Source organism: Syngnathus typhle, linkage group LG5 (genome assembly GCF_033458585.1).
Source record: "Syngnathus typhle isolate RoL2023-S1 ecotype Sweden linkage group LG5, RoL_Styp_1.0, whole genome shotgun sequence".
NCBI classification, from domain to species: Eukaryota; Metazoa; Chordata; class Actinopteri; order Syngnathiformes; family Syngnathidae; genus Syngnathus; species Syngnathus typhle.
In genome coordinates this window covers 9341050-9359497 of record NC_083742.1, presented here as the reverse complement: position 1 = coordinate 9359497, position 18448 = coordinate 9341050, and the positions used below count along the sequence as shown (strand labels likewise).

Sequence of the window (18448 nt, the reverse complement as noted above, 5' to 3'; positions counted from 1 at the left end):
CACACTTCAGATTGAGTTTTTTGCATGTCAATATGCATGGAAGAAATAAAGGTTACACTTCAGTCGGACAGTATTCATCATAAACAAAGTGTGACTGCCTGCCTCTGTTTTGGGGTTAAAATATGTCTCCTCTCCAGATTACTAGTATGAATCAAATAAATTGATTCCTACCTGCAGGCGCTTTAGAGTATGGATAGCAGCCGAGCGAAGTTGTCGTTTGATCTACGTGGCTTGTGAAAGTGAATGGAATAAAAAGTAGTTTTGGGGTATCATTTAGGATTTTGCACAGGGGCTTGCGAGCCTTTTATGTGAGATGAAACACTTGGAGAGACATTTTCTTAAATCACTGATAACTCAGGCTAATCTGCTGTTTTCAAGACGGAGACATTTTCACAGTGATCATTGGTGATTCCATTCCATTGCAAAGAATCCCGTCAATCAAACAGTGGTTTATTACTGTCCGGATTCTTTTTTTTTTTTTTTTGCTATAGTTCTTTCTGGTTATATCTCCTACGACCTACACAAGCCACAACGTTTGCAACAGGAAATTAAAAAGATTTCATGAAGAAGCTGTAAAATAGACTCAGAGTCCATTTTGCCGTGTCACTTTCATGATATATTGAGAACTAATATACAATAAACGGCAAAATAAAACAATATTTTTTGAACTCGCTGTACTATGTCTCTGTCTCGTGGCAGGTGCTGTCTCCTCTGTCAGACTCAATCCTGGCAGAGAGGACCGTCACGGTGGTGGATGACAAAGTCACCATCACAGAGTTGGGGGTGCAGTTGGTCACAGGACTATCAATGAGCCTGGAGCTCAGTCCAGGAAGCAACAGAGCCATCCTGGCTACCACCACTGCACAAGAGGTTCTGCAGAGCCCCAAACAGGTCAGAACAACTAAAGAAAGTGAACACAGTTATGATAAAGTTCCACAACAAGTAATATCATAAAATACATACTACGCACAATAGAGTGGTAATGTTAAATCCTGCTGCCTTTTATGTGAATAACCTGGACTGGATTCCCCGCACAGTACCCCAATGTCCAACCACTGCCGATCCCGAGCCCCGATGAATAAAATGGGTCAAGGCATCCTGTCTCAAAATGTTGCATCCAGTCTAAAGATTGTGCCAAACGATTCATGCCAGTGGCTCATTGTGACGGTGAGATGGACAGTTGGATGGACGGACAGATTTTTTTTCTCAAGAATAGTTCCAGTGACTAATATTCCCTGATACAATAAACTTGAACAAAGTTAGAAGTAAAACTGCCCTGTCAGAACAATATTCTATTTTCAAAGGCTTTTTTTGATACGGATCATGGTTAGGATGCCTTTAAATGCAAAGCCTTTATCTGGCAGCTAAACCATACTTGACCTTTCTAATCGCGCAGAATTAAATTGAAGTGTCTATAAATGTTTTTAAACAACCAAGTGATGTCTGTTTATTTGTTCCAGATATCACTAAGTCACTTCAGTCAAAACCTGAAAGTGAGAGTGTGACCAAATATGTTTCCTTGGGCAGCTAATAGAAGGAGCAGCTTAATCTTAGTGCATGCGATTGCAACAGCACAGTCTCTGTACCCAAATATGATTTATATCCCCAACTTGGACCTCAAATCATATTTTGCTCATTTCCCCAAGCTACCGTCATTGTGGGCGCTTTGATCTCCCCATCAAACATCATCTCTGAACTACTTCTTTACGTTTCTCGCCGCTTCAGAGAATATCGAAAGACCACATATTTTCTTCACCACGTGCAAAGTCCTCTGGTTTGAAGTCGAAATAAAACTGATGAGAAGCAGTGACATCAACTAATATTGTTTTTTTATATTGTTTCCACACTCCTCTAAAAAATTACTGTCAGGTCAACAAAATAGGTTCGTGTTCAACAATACAATGGAAAGGAGATGATGAAAACGTAAGAGTCACAAGATTTAATGTTGTCTTTTAGGGGTTGAAATCAGTAACTTGCTGAATGTAAAATGAATTTAAAAAGATGTGAGTATTTTTAGCCCCTTGATTTCTAAATGGTCCTGCCTAAACCTCAGGATCTCATGCTTGTGTTTGGGCAAAATAATACTCAACATGATTTTAATACATTGAGAAGGATGTCCCAGTTTGTTGAAATGAAGCTTAGGTTCCGCACTGTATTGTGTAGTCTTAAATTATTTCTCTGCACTGTTTGTTGTGTGTTGGTGTTTTCACAGGAGGCCTTGATCAGTGCCTGGTTGCAGTTCAGCGATGGTTCTGTGACTCCTTTAGACCTGTACAACTCGGACTTTTTTATCCTGACAGCCACATCCCTGGATGAGGACGTGGTGACAGTGCAACAGAACCCCTCGTGGAAATGGCCTATTATTGTGACAGAGGCAGAGGGCCAAGGCCTGCTGGTCAGGGTGGAAATGAGTGTTTGTGAGATTTGCCAGAAATTCAAACGGCGTAGTATCCTGGCCACGGGCAATTGTAATGTTAAGGTGAAGTTTGGTTATAGTGACAGTTCCAGAGGAGGCAGCAACGATTACGGCACCGATGGTGAGGAGATGGAGAACAGAGGAAGGATGGCCTCACCCGACAGGAATGGGCTGGACGCCCACTACTATGGCAGCTCAATATCCGACATGGAGCAAGGGGTGACGAATGGGGCCACTACTACTGGTAGTGCAATCGTGCGCAGACCCAATGGGGACAAACTCTCTGGTGATGCGAGTGAGAGAATGCCAATAGACTTTTCTGACTTCCCTGCTCAAGTGGATCTGCCCCGTGGGGGCAACGTGGAAGACGACCTCATACAGACTGCTCGTGGTCTGACAGATCTGGAGATTGGCATGTACGCCCTCCTGGGGGTCTTCTGCCTTGCTATCCTCGTGTTTCTAATAAACTGCATCTCCTACGCATTGAAATACCGCCACAAAGAGCTGTCCATCGAGGGCCAAGAGAACATGAACCACGCCCACGACTGGGTGTGGCTGGGAAACGAAGTCGAGCTACTGGAGAGTGAAATCAGCTTGTCACCCCAGCAGGAGGAGCAGACCTCCATGATAGACTCGGGCAGCGGACTGGAGGAAGGCAGCCACTTGTTGAACGGGGGCTCGGCCCAGAAGAACGTTCAGAGCCAAGTGCACCGGGCAGCCGACGCCGGCTGCCTGGCCAAGGAAGGCAAGGGGGAATCGCCGACAACTAAGAGGAAGCGAGTACAGTTCACCACATTCAACACCATGCCCCCGGACAGTGGCTACCCGACTGTTAGCACGTTGACTCGATGCCACAAGCAGGACATTAAGTGGGTGTGCCAGGACGTAGCGCTCGCAGACTCCAAGGAGTTACGCAATTACATGGAACGGTTAAATGACAGTGCTTTAAAAGAAGTGGCATAGTACTGCACACTGATGCACTCGTAACAACTCACCCTTTTGCCTTTCAGGGAAAAGTGGGTTTGGATTTAAAGTGAACTCGGACATTTGAGTGAAAACCATATCCAACCTGCCAAAGGCGCAATGACATCAAGGCTTGTCACTTTGCCACAAATGTAATTCGACATAAAAATGACAATATTCAACGAAGACTCGGTGGTATATATATTTCTTCTTTTGTTCCTCAGTTTTTGTTGTATTATTACAGGATTAGTTATTTTCTTAGTAGTGATCTGCTGCCGACAAAGCTGTGAAATTCAGATGGCATGTAGATTTTTTTTTTTTAATTTAAAAAAGGATGCTCTGAATGTGTTGGCACAAATGTTTGGGAGAATTGTGTAACATTTTGATTCTCAATTTCTCCCACCAAGTTGTAACTGTTTCAGAAAAATAAAAGACCAAACGAAATGTGTGCATGTCGTTGGAAAGAAACAGGCACTATGTTTTGTTCCTCATCATCCTCCCAAACAAGGCCAAGTGTACAACCTCATATGAAGCATTGTATTGTTGCTCTGTATATTGTATTTCCAGAACATTTAAGGAATATACAGCGATGTCAAGAGCTTGTATCAGCTTTTTATTGAGTGCCGCGTCTTCAAACATCTCATTTGTCTGGATAACTGTTGCTATTTTCTAAGCAGAGGGGTTGAGAATGGGGACCAAATTACACATTAATGCTGGTGTTAAGAGTTTTTTTATGTGATGCAATTTAGCCACACGGGGAGAGCTTTAGTCCTTTATTGCTGACCAATGAAGGAAAACAGTTGCCATTAAAGCATGCCTGTCCTTAAAAATCAGTCCTCACAGGACAGCGAGAGCATCGAAGGGCTTTTAAATGGCTGGACAATGTGGTAATGTGACATTTCTTATGCTGCCCTTGAGTTTTGGGAGCTTTGAAGAAAATACCAATTAAGGTCTTGTTAACCTCTGCCCATAGCTGCCAGGAGAGCATACTGATAGACCAAATGGGGTGTGTTCGCAAGCTTTCACTTGAAAGGAAATGAGGTATAGTTAGGAGCAAGGTTGTTTTTCACAAATGCACAAATAATCATCTTTTAAAAATGTCCCAAACAAAGGCAATCGTCTGAAAAATTGTGTTTTCTCACTGAACATTATTATTGTCACAGTGGTGTCAACAATTTGTTTAGGGGTGGTGGCTGAGGGGTGGGGGTTCTGAGTGTGTGTTATTATTTTCCATCAAGCCGAGAAATGTTCTCATTTTCTTAACCGTTACTGCAGTGTGGCTGTGATTGTTAATCAGCAACACTCACAATATTATAGTTCGGATGACGGGAGACCTGAGGTACTTCAGCAGCCATTAGTTCGAGTGTAATTGTGAATAATCACACACATGCATGCATGCATGCATGCACACACATCTATACACACACATACACACTTGTAAGAAAGTTTTGCGGCTTTTGTGCACTTGTTTAATTAGTTCAAGCAGCTTGTTGGCTCTCGCTTATCTCATTTAGTGTTCTTGCAATTAAACACTATCAAAAAAAAACAGAAAAAAAACGGATAAATTAGGAATAACTTGATAAAACAAAGTTTAAGTACGCGAAATGCTAAAAGAAATATTATGGAGTTACCATATAAGAATATTAGTTGCACTCGATCACACACACACAGCTTCTTTTTTTTTTTTTACTTTTTGTACTTTGGTATGTAGATGATGTGACGTGTTCTGTTTGTGGCCCCACTAGAGGCTTTGAAGCACAAACTTAGCACCCATGAGGTAAATGTGCCGTGTTGAGATGGTGACTGCTGTGCTAAGCCAGTAGACTGTGAAGGACGAGGAACGCCGCTGTGAAGTTTGGGACGATTTAAGTGTTGGCCGCAAGTGGCTGATGGACGGGGGGCCCGCTGCAATTAAAGCCCCACTGCGACTTCCTCTGACCACAACTAGTGGCGTTAACATCTTCAGGTAAGAAAAAAAGCATTCCAGCATCTTTACCCCCTCAGGTTCTGCTTTAAAACAGCACTGGAGAATAATGATTCCATTTTTAGAGTATGGAAACTGAACACTTGCTCAGCTAAGTCTAGACTACCCTGGAATAAAAGTGAGCAGGATCTCCCCGAGGCCTCCATCTTAAATGGACTTTTAATGAAATTAATGATGTGAGCACAACAAGCTCTCACTAATGCTTGGCAGTTCTCCCTGTGGTCCGTGTTTGCAATTTCCAAATGATTCACAGCCTGATTAGTTTTTTTTTTCCTCTAGAGACATTTTTCAAATAAGTGCACCGCAGCTTTAATATAACTTGGAATTACACAGAAACATGGCAAAGTCACTGAAAATCAACAACACAATTTTATCAAAGAAAGAAAAAGACTTCAGTCCACATTTTCTTCACTGATGTAATGCCTTTTCTGGAAAGTGACTATAAAGTTTATAATTAATTATATCCATCCATCTACGGTATTTTCTAAAACACTTACCGTCACCATGTTTGTGGGTGTGCTGCAGCCTGCCCCAGTTGAATTTGTATGCACAGGCACGTTGAACTGGTTGCCAGCCAATCGCAGAGCACAAAAACACATTCACACCAAATGCAAGAATCACACATGAGAAATCACATATGAGCACAGGGAGAAAATGGAAATCCCATCAGAGGAAAGCCGCAGCCCTGATTCAAACCCCAAACCGCAAAAATGTGAGAAGAGTGTGCTGCCAATTGCTTGCTGCTTGCTATTGATTATGAATTTCTAAATATTATCTGCAAATTGAATTATGAAAATATGCCATATTAACTGGATTGATGTATTCTAGGGGCAGCACGGTGATCCACTTGTTAGCACATCCGCCTCACAGTTCAGAGGGTGGAGGTTCGATTCCACCTCCGGACCTCCATTTGTGGAGTTTGCATGTTTTCCCCGTGCCTACGTGGGTTTTCTCCAGGCACTCCGGTTTCCTCCCACATCCCAAAAAAATGGCTTGAGTACTCAAATTGCCCATAGGTGTGAGTGCGAATGGTTGTTCGCCTGTGTACCCTGCGATTGGCTGGCAACCGGTTCAGGGTGTCCCCCGCCTACTGCCCGGTGACTGCTGGGATAGTGGTACAGAAAATGGATGGATCGATGTATTCTGGGTGGCAAAGTTCCATTTTTAGATGGATGCAGTTTGTTTTTCTTATGGAAGGTTACAACAAAAGGGAGCTACTTTATTTTGGAAAAACAAACTTAGGAGACTTATTTCAAAATGGATTCTCAAAGGTTGATGAGTTGCCTGAAACTTGTTTGAAGGTAAATATTTTACAAAGATATTAAAACGAGCACTCTGCAAAAAACAGCTTTAGTGAGTGGGTGCTCTTAGTATTTGAGATTCCTTCTATTATAGAACTAATGATCGCAGCAATGAGGGGATGGTGCCAAATGGAGCAGAGTGGAATTATGTGGTTCGGACTCAAATAGAGATTAACTAAAGATGCGAAGCATCTGCTACATTACATATTTAATTGTATGGCTCAGTAAGACTGAAATGAACAGTGGAGAAAGTCATATCTAAAAATGATTTGGACATATCATCAGACCAGGAAAATATTTCAAATGACTCGCAAACTTTTCCTGTTGACTGCTTAAGAGCAGACAACTTACCACAAATATATATCAGGCCTGACTCTAAATGCCAAAGGCAAAAAAACAATTGCATTTGTTGTTCAAACCCTTCTTGAAGCTGAGGTAAGAACACTATCCACTTTGTCACTATCAGTCCTGAAGCACCGGTAGGGCTCCGTGCATGTAGCAACATATCAACCAAGACAAATCAGGGTGTTTTTGCCTACTGGAACACAACAGAGGTTCAGGGGGTTGTCAAGAGTCACCTGGCACGGATACGGTAAGAGGATGAGATATATTTATCCTGATACCTGTACCTTCTTATGGAGGTCAAGCTCCACTGTGAAAATGTTACTGTGTAACTGGGCCTGCAAAATGAATGAATGCTATGATGTGTGTGTGTGACAAATCTATTATTTTCTTAGCTCCTTCGACGTATCGGTCAATACGTCCTTTACCACCGGAAGAATATTTAAATGATAAGCATGGGTCAGGGGGTGACTGGTCTGACTGCAGAGCAGTGTAGAGGTGTAAGAAAAATACTCTTTTGCAACATTATTGATATGTAGTGTATAGTTTAACTACATCCAAACTTCAAGTACATATTTATGTTTTATCTCCCCAGGGCACTTGTTTTTCAATCAGGTTTATTATAGTTAACAAAAGCTAATCTTGGGGGGGGGGGGGGGGGTAAATGCATTTTTGTTAACAAAGTAAAAATAACAATAACGTAACAAAAACTAACTGAAAGTATATATTACATTTATTAAACTATCATTTTTATATTATATTAGATATGAACGTTTGGATTTCATGGAGGAAGAAAAAAGTGTAGTTAACTTTATTATATAATACTTAGTGTTCTTTTTCATTTGTTAAATCTTGTATTCGACAAAAACAAATACTGAAACTAATAGAAACTGACCGTTGCCCTGAACCGAGATTCAAACTAAGAATCTCTCTCCTGTGTGGTAGACATGTTTATTACTGTTGCCTGACAACGATTTGCATCCAATCATGTCATTTACCAAAGGAGGAAAGCAGATTAGAAGACTCATGTAATTTCCGAAAAATAGAACATATGGAGAAAATGTCTCCTTTATGTATTCATCTTTAGTTATAGCTCCAGCAGTGTCTTTATTGCAAGAATTATGTGTATAAGTTTACAGAGGCCTTTTTCATTTGTAAATTCTGCCAAATTATATCATAATTGGAGTGAACTGGGTCATATTTAATCAGGAGCTGCTTCATGTTGACTGTGTTGTGTCATTGAAGTCTATCAAGAGACGTATCACGTTGGCTTTTGAGATGAAATATGGAGTACGACACGTCCCTAATCTGAATGCTCTTTCAGGCAACAAAAGTAGCACAGTTGCTCAATGAAGGAGTTTATAACCACTACAATCAATCCATCTTTGAGATAGCGCTCGGATCGATGCATCTCACAGAAATGCCACCGAGATGCAGATGAACAAAGACAACTCTGATAAGATAATTAGGCCTCTCCGTAAATGCAAGTCATTAGCACATATAATGGTTACGTCTCCTCGGCTATATGCTTAAGCAATGCCTCCTGCAGTAGTCTTACTTATTGTGAAACGGATCCCCTAATTACTGAAGGTACGTCGCTCATAAGGCAGGCGAGAGTTGGTATAACATTTAAAAGTATATAGTTGGTGCCCTGAGAATTTCATCGGGTGTTCAAATGTTGCGTTGAAGACAAAGCCCATAACTACTCCTAATAAGAATAACAGGGGTGATATTTACATCCAATTCTGCCCCTAGGATACTATCAATGTGTCCAGTTATTCACCTCAACATTGAGAAACACTGTCACACTTGAATTCTGAGCCTGAGGCATTAACGTGACTTTCAAACAGGCTGTCTGTTCAGTCACAGCTACTTATAGGCCGTATTAAACGGGAAACAGCCCTCTACGAGACTTGTCACTGTAACGCTTTGCATTACAGAATGATTTGTTGTGACTGTTTATTTCAATTTGTATCTGATGAAAACAAGTATAGCTTTCATTCCCAGATCAAGCACAATGTGAGAGCTTGCTACAGCTGCAGTTGTTGCAACCTTAGCCAAGACATAGCCTGCCCAAGGGGTATTTTCGTCGTATAAAAAAACAAATGAATTACAATAAGGTCTCGTCCCTATAATGGTATGATGATAGCTACTCAAGTTGACACGTTTGCTCTTAAAAAATGTTACATTCCTATAACCCAAAAGTAGCCCATTTATCTATCCATCACCCATCATGCATGGAAGCAGCTTTGAAATTATTAAGCAAAACTGATTTAATTTGAAACATTTTAATGGAAAAATGCCGCATCCCAAAATGGAGAATTGAGGCAAAAAATGTCATGTAATCTAACAAGGAGTACTTGTTTAATGGATCAAACACAAATAAAAATAATCCTAAAGGCTGACGTGATTTTACAAATATAACACATTAGCGGCACAATGAACTCTGATCAAAGTTCTCACAAGGCAGTTTTAAATACATGGTTTGTAAACACTTTTTCTTAATTCATGAACCGGGTTTTCCAGATTTTGAGTGACAACACAGCATTCCTATTAATAAAAAAAACAGAGTAAATTCCTGTGGATACATTTTTGGAGTAGTTTTCTTCCAGTTTCAATATGTATTTCCAGCTTTTTATCAAACTTTACCTTGACTATTGCCACCTAAAATAAAAATAATTATTGAGGCTTCATTGGCATCATGTGGAGTGATCAACATTTCAACATGTAACTCTCAGTGGATTGAATATTTTTTTATAAAAATGAAATGCTAAAAACACAATTTATACTCCTGTGACTCCTGCAAAATGCACAACAGAATTTGCATTTTAATCCGCTCCCGTTTCTGTATATTGTCAGGAACTGACACTCTTCTATTAACCCCTCTAAATACAAGCGTGTTTAAGAAAAAGTACATTTAACATAATTAAAAAAAAATAAAAAAATCATTGTAAATATTTGACAAAATGTTGATGCTTCACACATGATCAGGGGGGAAAGTAGATAAACAAAATAGTGCAGTGCTGTCTGAATAACAAAAACTGCTAAACTAGAGTAAAAATGTTTTATATCGTGCCTTTTAAAAAGCAAGATTTCTATGATATATAAAAATGAGACTGAGATAAATTACTTCCACATTAATGTGACCTTCAACCTGCAGAAGTCAATTGAGAAAATAGTAATTTAAAAAAACGGAGGTCATCTGGCTGCAGAAGCGAGCAAACCCTGTCACTTTCAAAATCATAATAGTTGTCGACGCACATTTTTAAAATTCTAAAATCTAGAGTGCCTCGCAATCTAAAATTCTAGTCGGCTTCTTCTGACTTGGTGGGAATTCCATCAGTACTATTTTCAGTCCACTTTATATAAGTTTATTTTTTGCCACATATTTGGGAAATAAACAATAATATATTTGTCTTTTTCTTCTGTGTATGATGAAGCTTCCTTCTTGCCTCTCTACCACATAGTCCCAAGATCTGAAGAAGATTGTAAAAAATGTCCCGAATAGTCTATAAGTTTATCTGAACTTTACTTGGGGGTTAATCAAAAGCATTTTAAATGATGGCAGTATGCGCCAAATTCCATGTGACTGGTTAATTCTAAAAGCACCCGCATGCCTACTTAGAAGACGATGATGTCCACATTTGTTCACCCACACTCTATCTTTCATTTGTACTTAACCTCTCAAAATGTTTTTTTTTTTTCTTTTTAGGTTTACGTATTATACATCTCGTTATTTTAATAACATTCATAAAATATTATATTTTCATAATCAAAATTTGCATCTGAAAAAAGGTATGTATACTTCTTTAACTGAAATCTTCTGACACCATTGCAGGTTTAGTGCAAATAAAGGCAACATATTTAGATAATAGGAGTAGATGTGTGACGGAACTCCTGCGTTAGGCACAACATTTTTCCCCGAGGTGTGTTTCAAGCCATGCGGTCTTTGAAAAACATTTTTAAAGGAAAACAGAAGACTTAAAACATAATATAAACAGTGAGTGGGGAACTTTAGGATCTGACTCGTAATTGGACTGGTAGGATGTGAGCATTACAGGCCATGTGTACCAGGATCAGGACGAGATGTGTCTTTGCCTTTGGCTTCCTGCTCGGCCCCTCTGCTTGTCATATTTAAAAGTGACGATAAGGAAGATGAGAAGAGTGACACCCTGAATCCCAGCCAGGAGAAAGAAATAGTAGTGCAGGGAGCAGTCATTGATGTTTCCTAGAGAGACAGAGAGAGAAAACAGGACAGTCTTTATTTCTCACTTCTGTTGCAAGTTCAGGTATGTGATAGTTTTTCATTGTTTACAGCATGTTCTGTAGTGAAATGGTGTCCTTATGACCAAAATAGAATCAAAATTTGCATTAAACATACTCATTGTGATTTTTTTTTTGTTTCATATTAATTTTATTACCATACTGTACGTAGGCCACTCACATTATGTGTGTAAATGTTCAAACAATTTTAGCAAACATACTAGCTTCATAAGCAGCACAATCACAGCAAGACATTCCACAGGCATGGAAATGTGTCGTGCAAGGATTTGCCAATCGATTTGCTGTTGTCAACAAGCACTACATAGCACAATTTCCACCATTGCAGCAGGCATATTCACTTCCCCACATCGGAGGCATGATGTCATAAGAGATTCTGCGCTAACACAAAACCCCTCATGTTCTTGTACATGATTTAACGCCTTGTTCTTTCCTGCTGATCAAACAACAGGATTAACTCGTATGAAACATCTTTGAGATTTACGTGATCTGTCGCACTCAGTAGAGCGTCACAACATGGCAATGTGCTTGCACAAGGTTTTTTTTCTCAGTCTCTGTTGTGTGCACAGCCGTTTGGTAATTAGACATTCAATCGAGAAAAGAATCACTGGGATGACAGGATGCAACGCACACAACTGAGACGTCTGTTGATGCGCCTTCAACACAACAGTGTTGATCTTTGATGAGCACTGGTGAATGATTGTGATGTTGTGCCACAGCATTCATAAAAGACAACACGCAGAGACAATAATATGTCGTATGCCATGTTCAGTCTGTCATCATCTTAATCTGGTCAAATGTTTACATTATGACAGGTGGACCAAAATACCAAAAAGCTGTATAAATAATTCATAAAGCGGGAAACAATGTGGTTCACAGATGAGAGATGACGCAAAATGGGGGCACTATGAACACACTTGGATTGTCATCCAAATCCAATAAACTAATCTAAAAGATTATAAAGTCAAGAGTCATACGGCTGCAGTCTTAATTAATAGTCTTAACTCATATTCTGTACATTTATCAAAGGTTTGAGGGGTAATCAATCAGATCATTGTTTCGGCAACACATTTTCTATTCGTACTGCAAGTTATAGCCCATGGTAAGTAAGCCTATTGTTATATAAAATACCTCCATTAAAATGCTGACATTTCACTCAATGTGACCCTAAAACTGCTTCAGTGGGATGTGCGAATGGCATCTGCTCATAATATCTTCAAAAGTCCTGGACATCTGATATTAGATTCGGACAACTCGAAGCTCATTTGTCATGATGGGACTAGAACAGTTCAGAAAAGAACTCACTCTAAAATACATTTAGCCACATAAAATAATTTTAAATCAAATATTATGCTTGTGATAGTAATAACAATTTACTCACCAAAGAATTCTTCCCCCCCAAAAAATTGGGAACCACTGCCTTAATTCATGAATAGGACAGTACAGTATGTAATATATTACTACTACATATTATGTTCTTATTTTATATTATTCTGATTAATATTGTTATTTTCATCATTATTATTACTATAAAAACACAAAGTGTGAGAGAGAAAAAACAAGGGTTGATTTTGATGAACTTCATTTCTGATTAAAGAAACTTAATAAAAAAAACGTTGACCAGTATTTTCATCTTTGTAATGGGAAAAATCTTTCTAAAGTTCTTGATTGAATATTGTGCCAGCTGCCACAATGTGTGGGTGGTTTGTGGACCAGGTAAGTACTGTGATGCCCTATTTAAAACACCGGTCCACATTCAGGGAGATAATCTTCAGAACTCAATCTTTAGTATTGATTAAATCATCATAAAATATATATACTTCTCTATGCTACTCAATTACTGAACACAGGTAGAATGAAGTCAGCTGAAGATATTTTCCTGAATCTATCTAATAATCTATTTTAATTTAAAACTGCTTTAAAGATTTAACCTCTATCTTCTTGCTATGCAAACTGTTTTGGTTGACATGTCGTTAGTGGAATGTACTTCAATAAATTTAAACGCAAGTTATCTAGTCATCCATGAATCCAAACTGTCAGCAAAATGACTGCTTGTTTCTTTGTAAACAACAACATCAAACAGGGAATTGCAGCTTTTCCAACATGATGGAAAGACACTTTTGAGACTGGAACTTTTAAATGCAACACTCCACACATGCTGACTTTTCCAGGACGAGCAGCTGGAGATAGAGTGACAGCATCAAGGCGTGTGATGCCGGACCAGTAGTACCATCTCCATGTTAATGCTCAAGGGACAGCTTTAGTAAAGTCGAGCAGGGAGGCGTAATCAGTCCCCCAGACTGCGATTAATGTTCCTCATTTATCTTCAGGCCAGCGCGGCTCAGTAAAACTCAGAACCGTTCACCCAGGAAGCTGTTTACTGAACACCATTATGCCTGAAGCCATGGAAATGAGCTGAAACGTTTCCACCTTAAGAGCTAAGAGGACTCAATATGCTAAAATCTAACAAACTGTGTGTGGGGGGGGGGACAGCCACAATACAAACTGTCCAATTCCTGACTGTACTTAATACCTAAGCTTTGTGTCATTTTCTTTTTTTTTTTTTTTTTTTTAATCTGTGTCCACGAGGATGTTTTGTGCTATTTTTTTTTTTTTTTAGCTGACCATTCAAATGATGTGTTTATGAAAGACAAAAAGAAAAAAAAAAAAAGGTCTTTTGGCCAAACTGGCTCAACATTAACTGCCCCATAAATGAAGCTCAGCTGAGGAACTGATAGATTTTATGAAGCGTGTGACCCAGAGCTAACATGACCAAAATCGCACTCATTCCAGATGCACATTAATAATGATCTATTAGGGTTTTGTGGCTTTATTATTTACATCTTTACCACATGGTCATAGAAATGTCATCTTGGTCAGTAACCTTCTGTCGGTAGGAACCCATCAATCTGTTGCCAACACCTCGCTATTCATTCTGCCACCTACACTTGCGCACAGATTTACACAACCTTGCGTCGTTAGGCTGACACGTCTATTTATTCTGGAAAAATTCTCTTAAAACAGCAGCACTCCACAGGGTGTTTTGCCACCCCTTTCCACAACTAATTCACAACCCCCTTAAGTGGATTTTAAATCACCACAACCTATGAACATTCTAGTCCTGCCCTGGTAAAATAAATTTCAGCAATCTAAATTGGTACCAGCGAGTCCACACTCGCACGCATGATATGCATGATCAATAGCATACCGCAGTGTGTTCCAAGCCTTGTCAGTTGTTGTTGTGTGTGTGGACAACAGAAGCAATCATCTGTGATGATGATCCAGTTTAACAACCAAATCACATAATGCAAGCCTAACATGGCTCTTTTAAAGGGGGGTGTTCAGAAAGCAAAATTACTGTAGCTTCTTTGTCAAGATTTGATGCAGCTATTATAACCGGTAAATCGGTATAGGCCTAAACTAGAAATTAAGGTTAGAAGATTTCCACTGATTGTCATGATTGTGGTTTCAGTTTAAAAATGTGTAGAGTCACTCTTGAACATACTAAGAACTATTTGCCAGATTTGTATCCTTCTATACATCTAAATAAAATTCACAAACTACTGAACCGTCTGTGAGAAACCGGTAAGAGGCAGGGGATGTGTCACCTTCAATTGTCACCTTTTCTTACCAAAATCTTTGTGGGATGACATCCAGCCGATCTCCTTGAGAGACACAATGGCCAACAAACCCGAGCCCACAAAGGAGCCTATCCCGGAGAAAAAGAAGAAGAGCCCCATGATGGCACTCTGCATAGACTTGGGTGCAGCAGAGTAAGCAAACTCCAGTCCTGCAGAAAAGAGAACACACTTATTTTATTAGTGTCAATGAAAACATCAGGCTGCTTTGCTGGTAGCTTTATTGGTTTAGTTGTAAGTAATAGAAATAGTAGTTGAGATGTGTCAAACAAAGCTTAATCGAGTAATTGGTAATTGGGAAATTCTGAATGCAAAATAGAATGCACAACTTGGTCGTAACATAATTACAGCATTCTGAAATTCTGTATACTCTGGTTTTCAATATAAAGGTCAAAGGTAATTGGTGGTCCTTGTCTATAGTCTGGCAGCATTTTCTAGTTGGTTGTCAATTTGTCTGGAAGACAACCACATTTCACATTTCTGGAAGACAAATCATACTGTTTGCACAGACAGATGGAAAGCATGAGGTGAGGAGTGGGGGTGGGAGGGTGTCTTATTTTCCACCACCAGACCAGTCTGCCTGCAAGCTGACATTGATAATTTCATGGCACCTCATGTGATTTTTCAAATACAGCCCGATAGCTACATCTGTCTAGGAAGATTACAGAATTGAGGTTGAATAGGTTTGCTTTTTATGACAGCCTCCTAACATATTGATGCCTACGTCTTGGTAAGGGGGCTACAAAAAACATTGGGATTAAAGCAACCGTAACCTTTCTACGTGATTTCAATTATTGCGTTTTTGTATCAGGATTGTATCATAGGATAGGACCTTTTGATTGTAATTTTTGACAGCAAAAGAAGTAATGCCTGCAAAACAGAAAACAGTGTGAGGTAATAATTTGCAACAAAAGTCTCAGATCAAATCTAAATGATGTTCACATCCCCACCATGAATGAAACAAACAATGTAACCTTTTCAGCCCAAAAAAACAAAAGATCAAGGGATTTCAAATGCATTGTGCATTTTCTTCCCAAGAGAGCATGTAAAAGTGCTTTTCTTGCAAACAAAACATCAAGAGTACTTCTTCTGAGAAAACAAAATGAAAACAAACTGGCCTTGTGCAAAAGTAAAAAGTTCCTTTGTGTCTTTCAAGACAGCGGAATGAATATGTTTGATGGCAGTGGCTTTTGATTTATTCAAACAAAAACAGACTAAGAGAAAAAAAATATCTTTTTAGTCAACATACTTTATGTCACAATTCCGTCAGACTATTATCTTTGATGCACAAGCTGAAGTATGGAGCGAGAGGGAGACGGGGCTAATTTTTAAATTATTTTAGGGAACTTAGCTAAAATGGCTTACGTGCTAACCAGTGCTTCAGCGTGCAACCTTATGCCTATATCCATGCATTGTAATTATAACATTTAATATAAAATGGTTTTAATTTGGGAAAGAAAGTGGGGGACAGGATAGGCATATATATAATTTGCAATGACTAAAGTGAATGCCTGTTGAAATTGTTAAATTATCCAAAAAATTGCCATGGAAGTCACAGTGTGGAAGAGAGTTCATGTCGGCTGGAGTAAAATGAAGGTTACGTAACTAAACCTGGCAGTAAGTAAAAGCACTAAAACGTATAAGCTGTACATAGTGGGATGGAAAAATATGTAGTGTTCCCCGGTAACACACTTTTGCTACCCACAATTCTAACCTAAGACATGTTTCTTTTACTTATACATTGCCCGCTGTGGCATATCTGTTTGCATGAGTGAGTGAGAGAGAGAGACAGAGAGCAAAAGAGCCAGTGTGAGGGAGAGCGAGAAAGAGAAGCTCTAGTAGAAGAGGTGAATTTGTGGAATAGTTGTTCACAGAAAACCAATATCAAACATTTATTAAGATGCAGCAAGCACTGACACCGACTTTGGAGTTGGGTCAGACAGGGAGCCACGTTTGACTCTGCCTCTGCCACAAAAGAGCTACAACACTGCCCAGCATCCATGTTTTGAAAAGCAAAAGCCTAGACCAGAAACATGATGGCCCAGGAGGGAATGTGCTTGCATCAGTGTTAAACTGCAGATTGCTGATCAATCAATCAATCAATCAATCAATCAATCAATCAATCAATCAAAGTACCTGCAATGCTGGCAAAGATTTCACTGATGCCTATCAGCACATATTGAGGCACTTGCCACCAAATGGGTAAATCTGCTGCATAGTAGACTACGTTGCCAAGCACTTGGTCAATGGGACCATTTGCGTTGATAATCTCCAGGCGTTTTGTCTCCAGAATACCTGGGAAGAGAAAAACAGGCCATTTGACATTAACTGTGAGTCAAAAGCAAAAAAAAAAAAAAAAAAAAACCTCATATACAATACTAGACATGTGGCCTTACTGCCAATTTAGTGACTAAGCGTTTTTTTATATTTTATTTCCATCCATTTCATTAGGCTCAACTCCCCGTGCTCCTGTATTATGACCGCGACGAGAAGTCCTTTATGAAAATGGCCCCTTTAAGTAGACCATTACCCACTACTTCTTTCTTTACTGAACCTGGTGTCTATTATTGTGCAGCCAGCAGCTCCAATATTTGCAGACAAGGCCTAAAGGAAACCTCATATCATAACGACACTTAATGCTGCACTTGGAGAGCAGTTGGAGTCATGTAATCCGACCATGCAATAATAGAAGCTGTCCATCTCAGTCCATACAGCGACTGGGATGCAGTGACTAAGTCCTTCACTACAAACACACAACCCTACTTAGCCCCTCCTTACTAAAAACCCCGAGATGATCCCGGGTCCTGGCGATTGAGCTCCCTTAGATGCAAATTAGAAGACAAACTCTAAAGCAAATAATGTAATATTGTAAAAATAAAAAGGCTTGAGATTTTATGAGAGCCTGCTTTCTTCAGTCTCTCTCCCTTTGCACACAAACAAAAATCAAATAGCAATTGTTTTTTGCAGGCCAGTATACTATATCTGGCGACTTCTCGTAATGCACAGGAGGTCCAACTTCCACTGGAGCCATTTCATTGCAGGAGAGTTGCAGGCAAATGTAGAGTACATTTATGTCAATGTCATCACTTTGTCCAAACTAAGTGAATGCGGGAGCCACACTGCTTGTTCGCAAACTCACTGTTCTGTGACCAATGCCCACATGCCTGCTCCGTCGTAAACCCTTTTTCATCGCTCCCAGGAATTGCTCGCTGTAATATTCAGAATTTATTTTGCTGTGAAAGGGCTTTACTTTTCCTCCAGAAGGGAGTGATAAAAGCAGACACTGGATTGGTCTTTCAATCTCATAACTGAATGTGTCGGAGGCCCATCTTTCCATCTAAAAATGCCAATGTCCTCTGAAAAGATATCTCAGAATTACATAATACAGGCTGTTGACATGTCGGGGTTATTTATCGATCTGTGACATAATATAATGAGATTTACTGTTTCGCCTAATATTATATGGCTGATGTTAAAAATTCAGTGCCATATTCCAAACAGATGAAGTTAGGCATCATGTTTT

At 39.5% G+C, this 18448-nt stretch overlaps 2 protein-coding genes across 3 annotated transcripts in view; one reads left to right on the top strand and one right to left on the bottom strand.

Annotated features, from left to right (window-relative positions):
- The window catches only part of si:dkeyp-14d3.1 (transmembrane protein 132C), a 78324-nt gene extending 74427 nt beyond the window's left edge, over positions 1 to 3897 (top strand). Inside the window, exons 8-9 of the mRNA XM_061278658.1 lie at positions 700 to 891; positions 2213 to 3897. Of these exons, the coding sequence (XP_061134642.1) occupies positions 700 to 891; positions 2213 to 3379 (1359 nt within the window). The 3' untranslated portion in view covers positions 3380 to 3897. The remainder of the gene's footprint in view (positions 1 to 699; positions 892 to 2212) is intronic.
- A 5381-nt stretch (positions 3898 to 9278) lies between these two features.
- Positions 9279 to 18448, bottom strand: part of slc15a4 (solute carrier family 15 member 4) — a 17240-nt gene continuing 8070 nt past the window's right edge. For both annotated transcript variants that reach the window (XM_061278110.1, XM_061278109.1), the window contains exons 7-9: positions 17062 to 17220; positions 14919 to 15077; positions 9279 to 11234 (exon numbers count right to left, since the gene is read on the bottom strand). In XM_061278110.1, the coding sequence (XP_061134094.1) occupies positions 11083 to 11234; positions 14919 to 15077; positions 17062 to 17220 (470 nt within the window). In that variant the 3' untranslated portion in view covers positions 9279 to 11082. The remainder of the gene's footprint in view (positions 11235 to 14918; positions 15078 to 17061; positions 17221 to 18448) is intronic.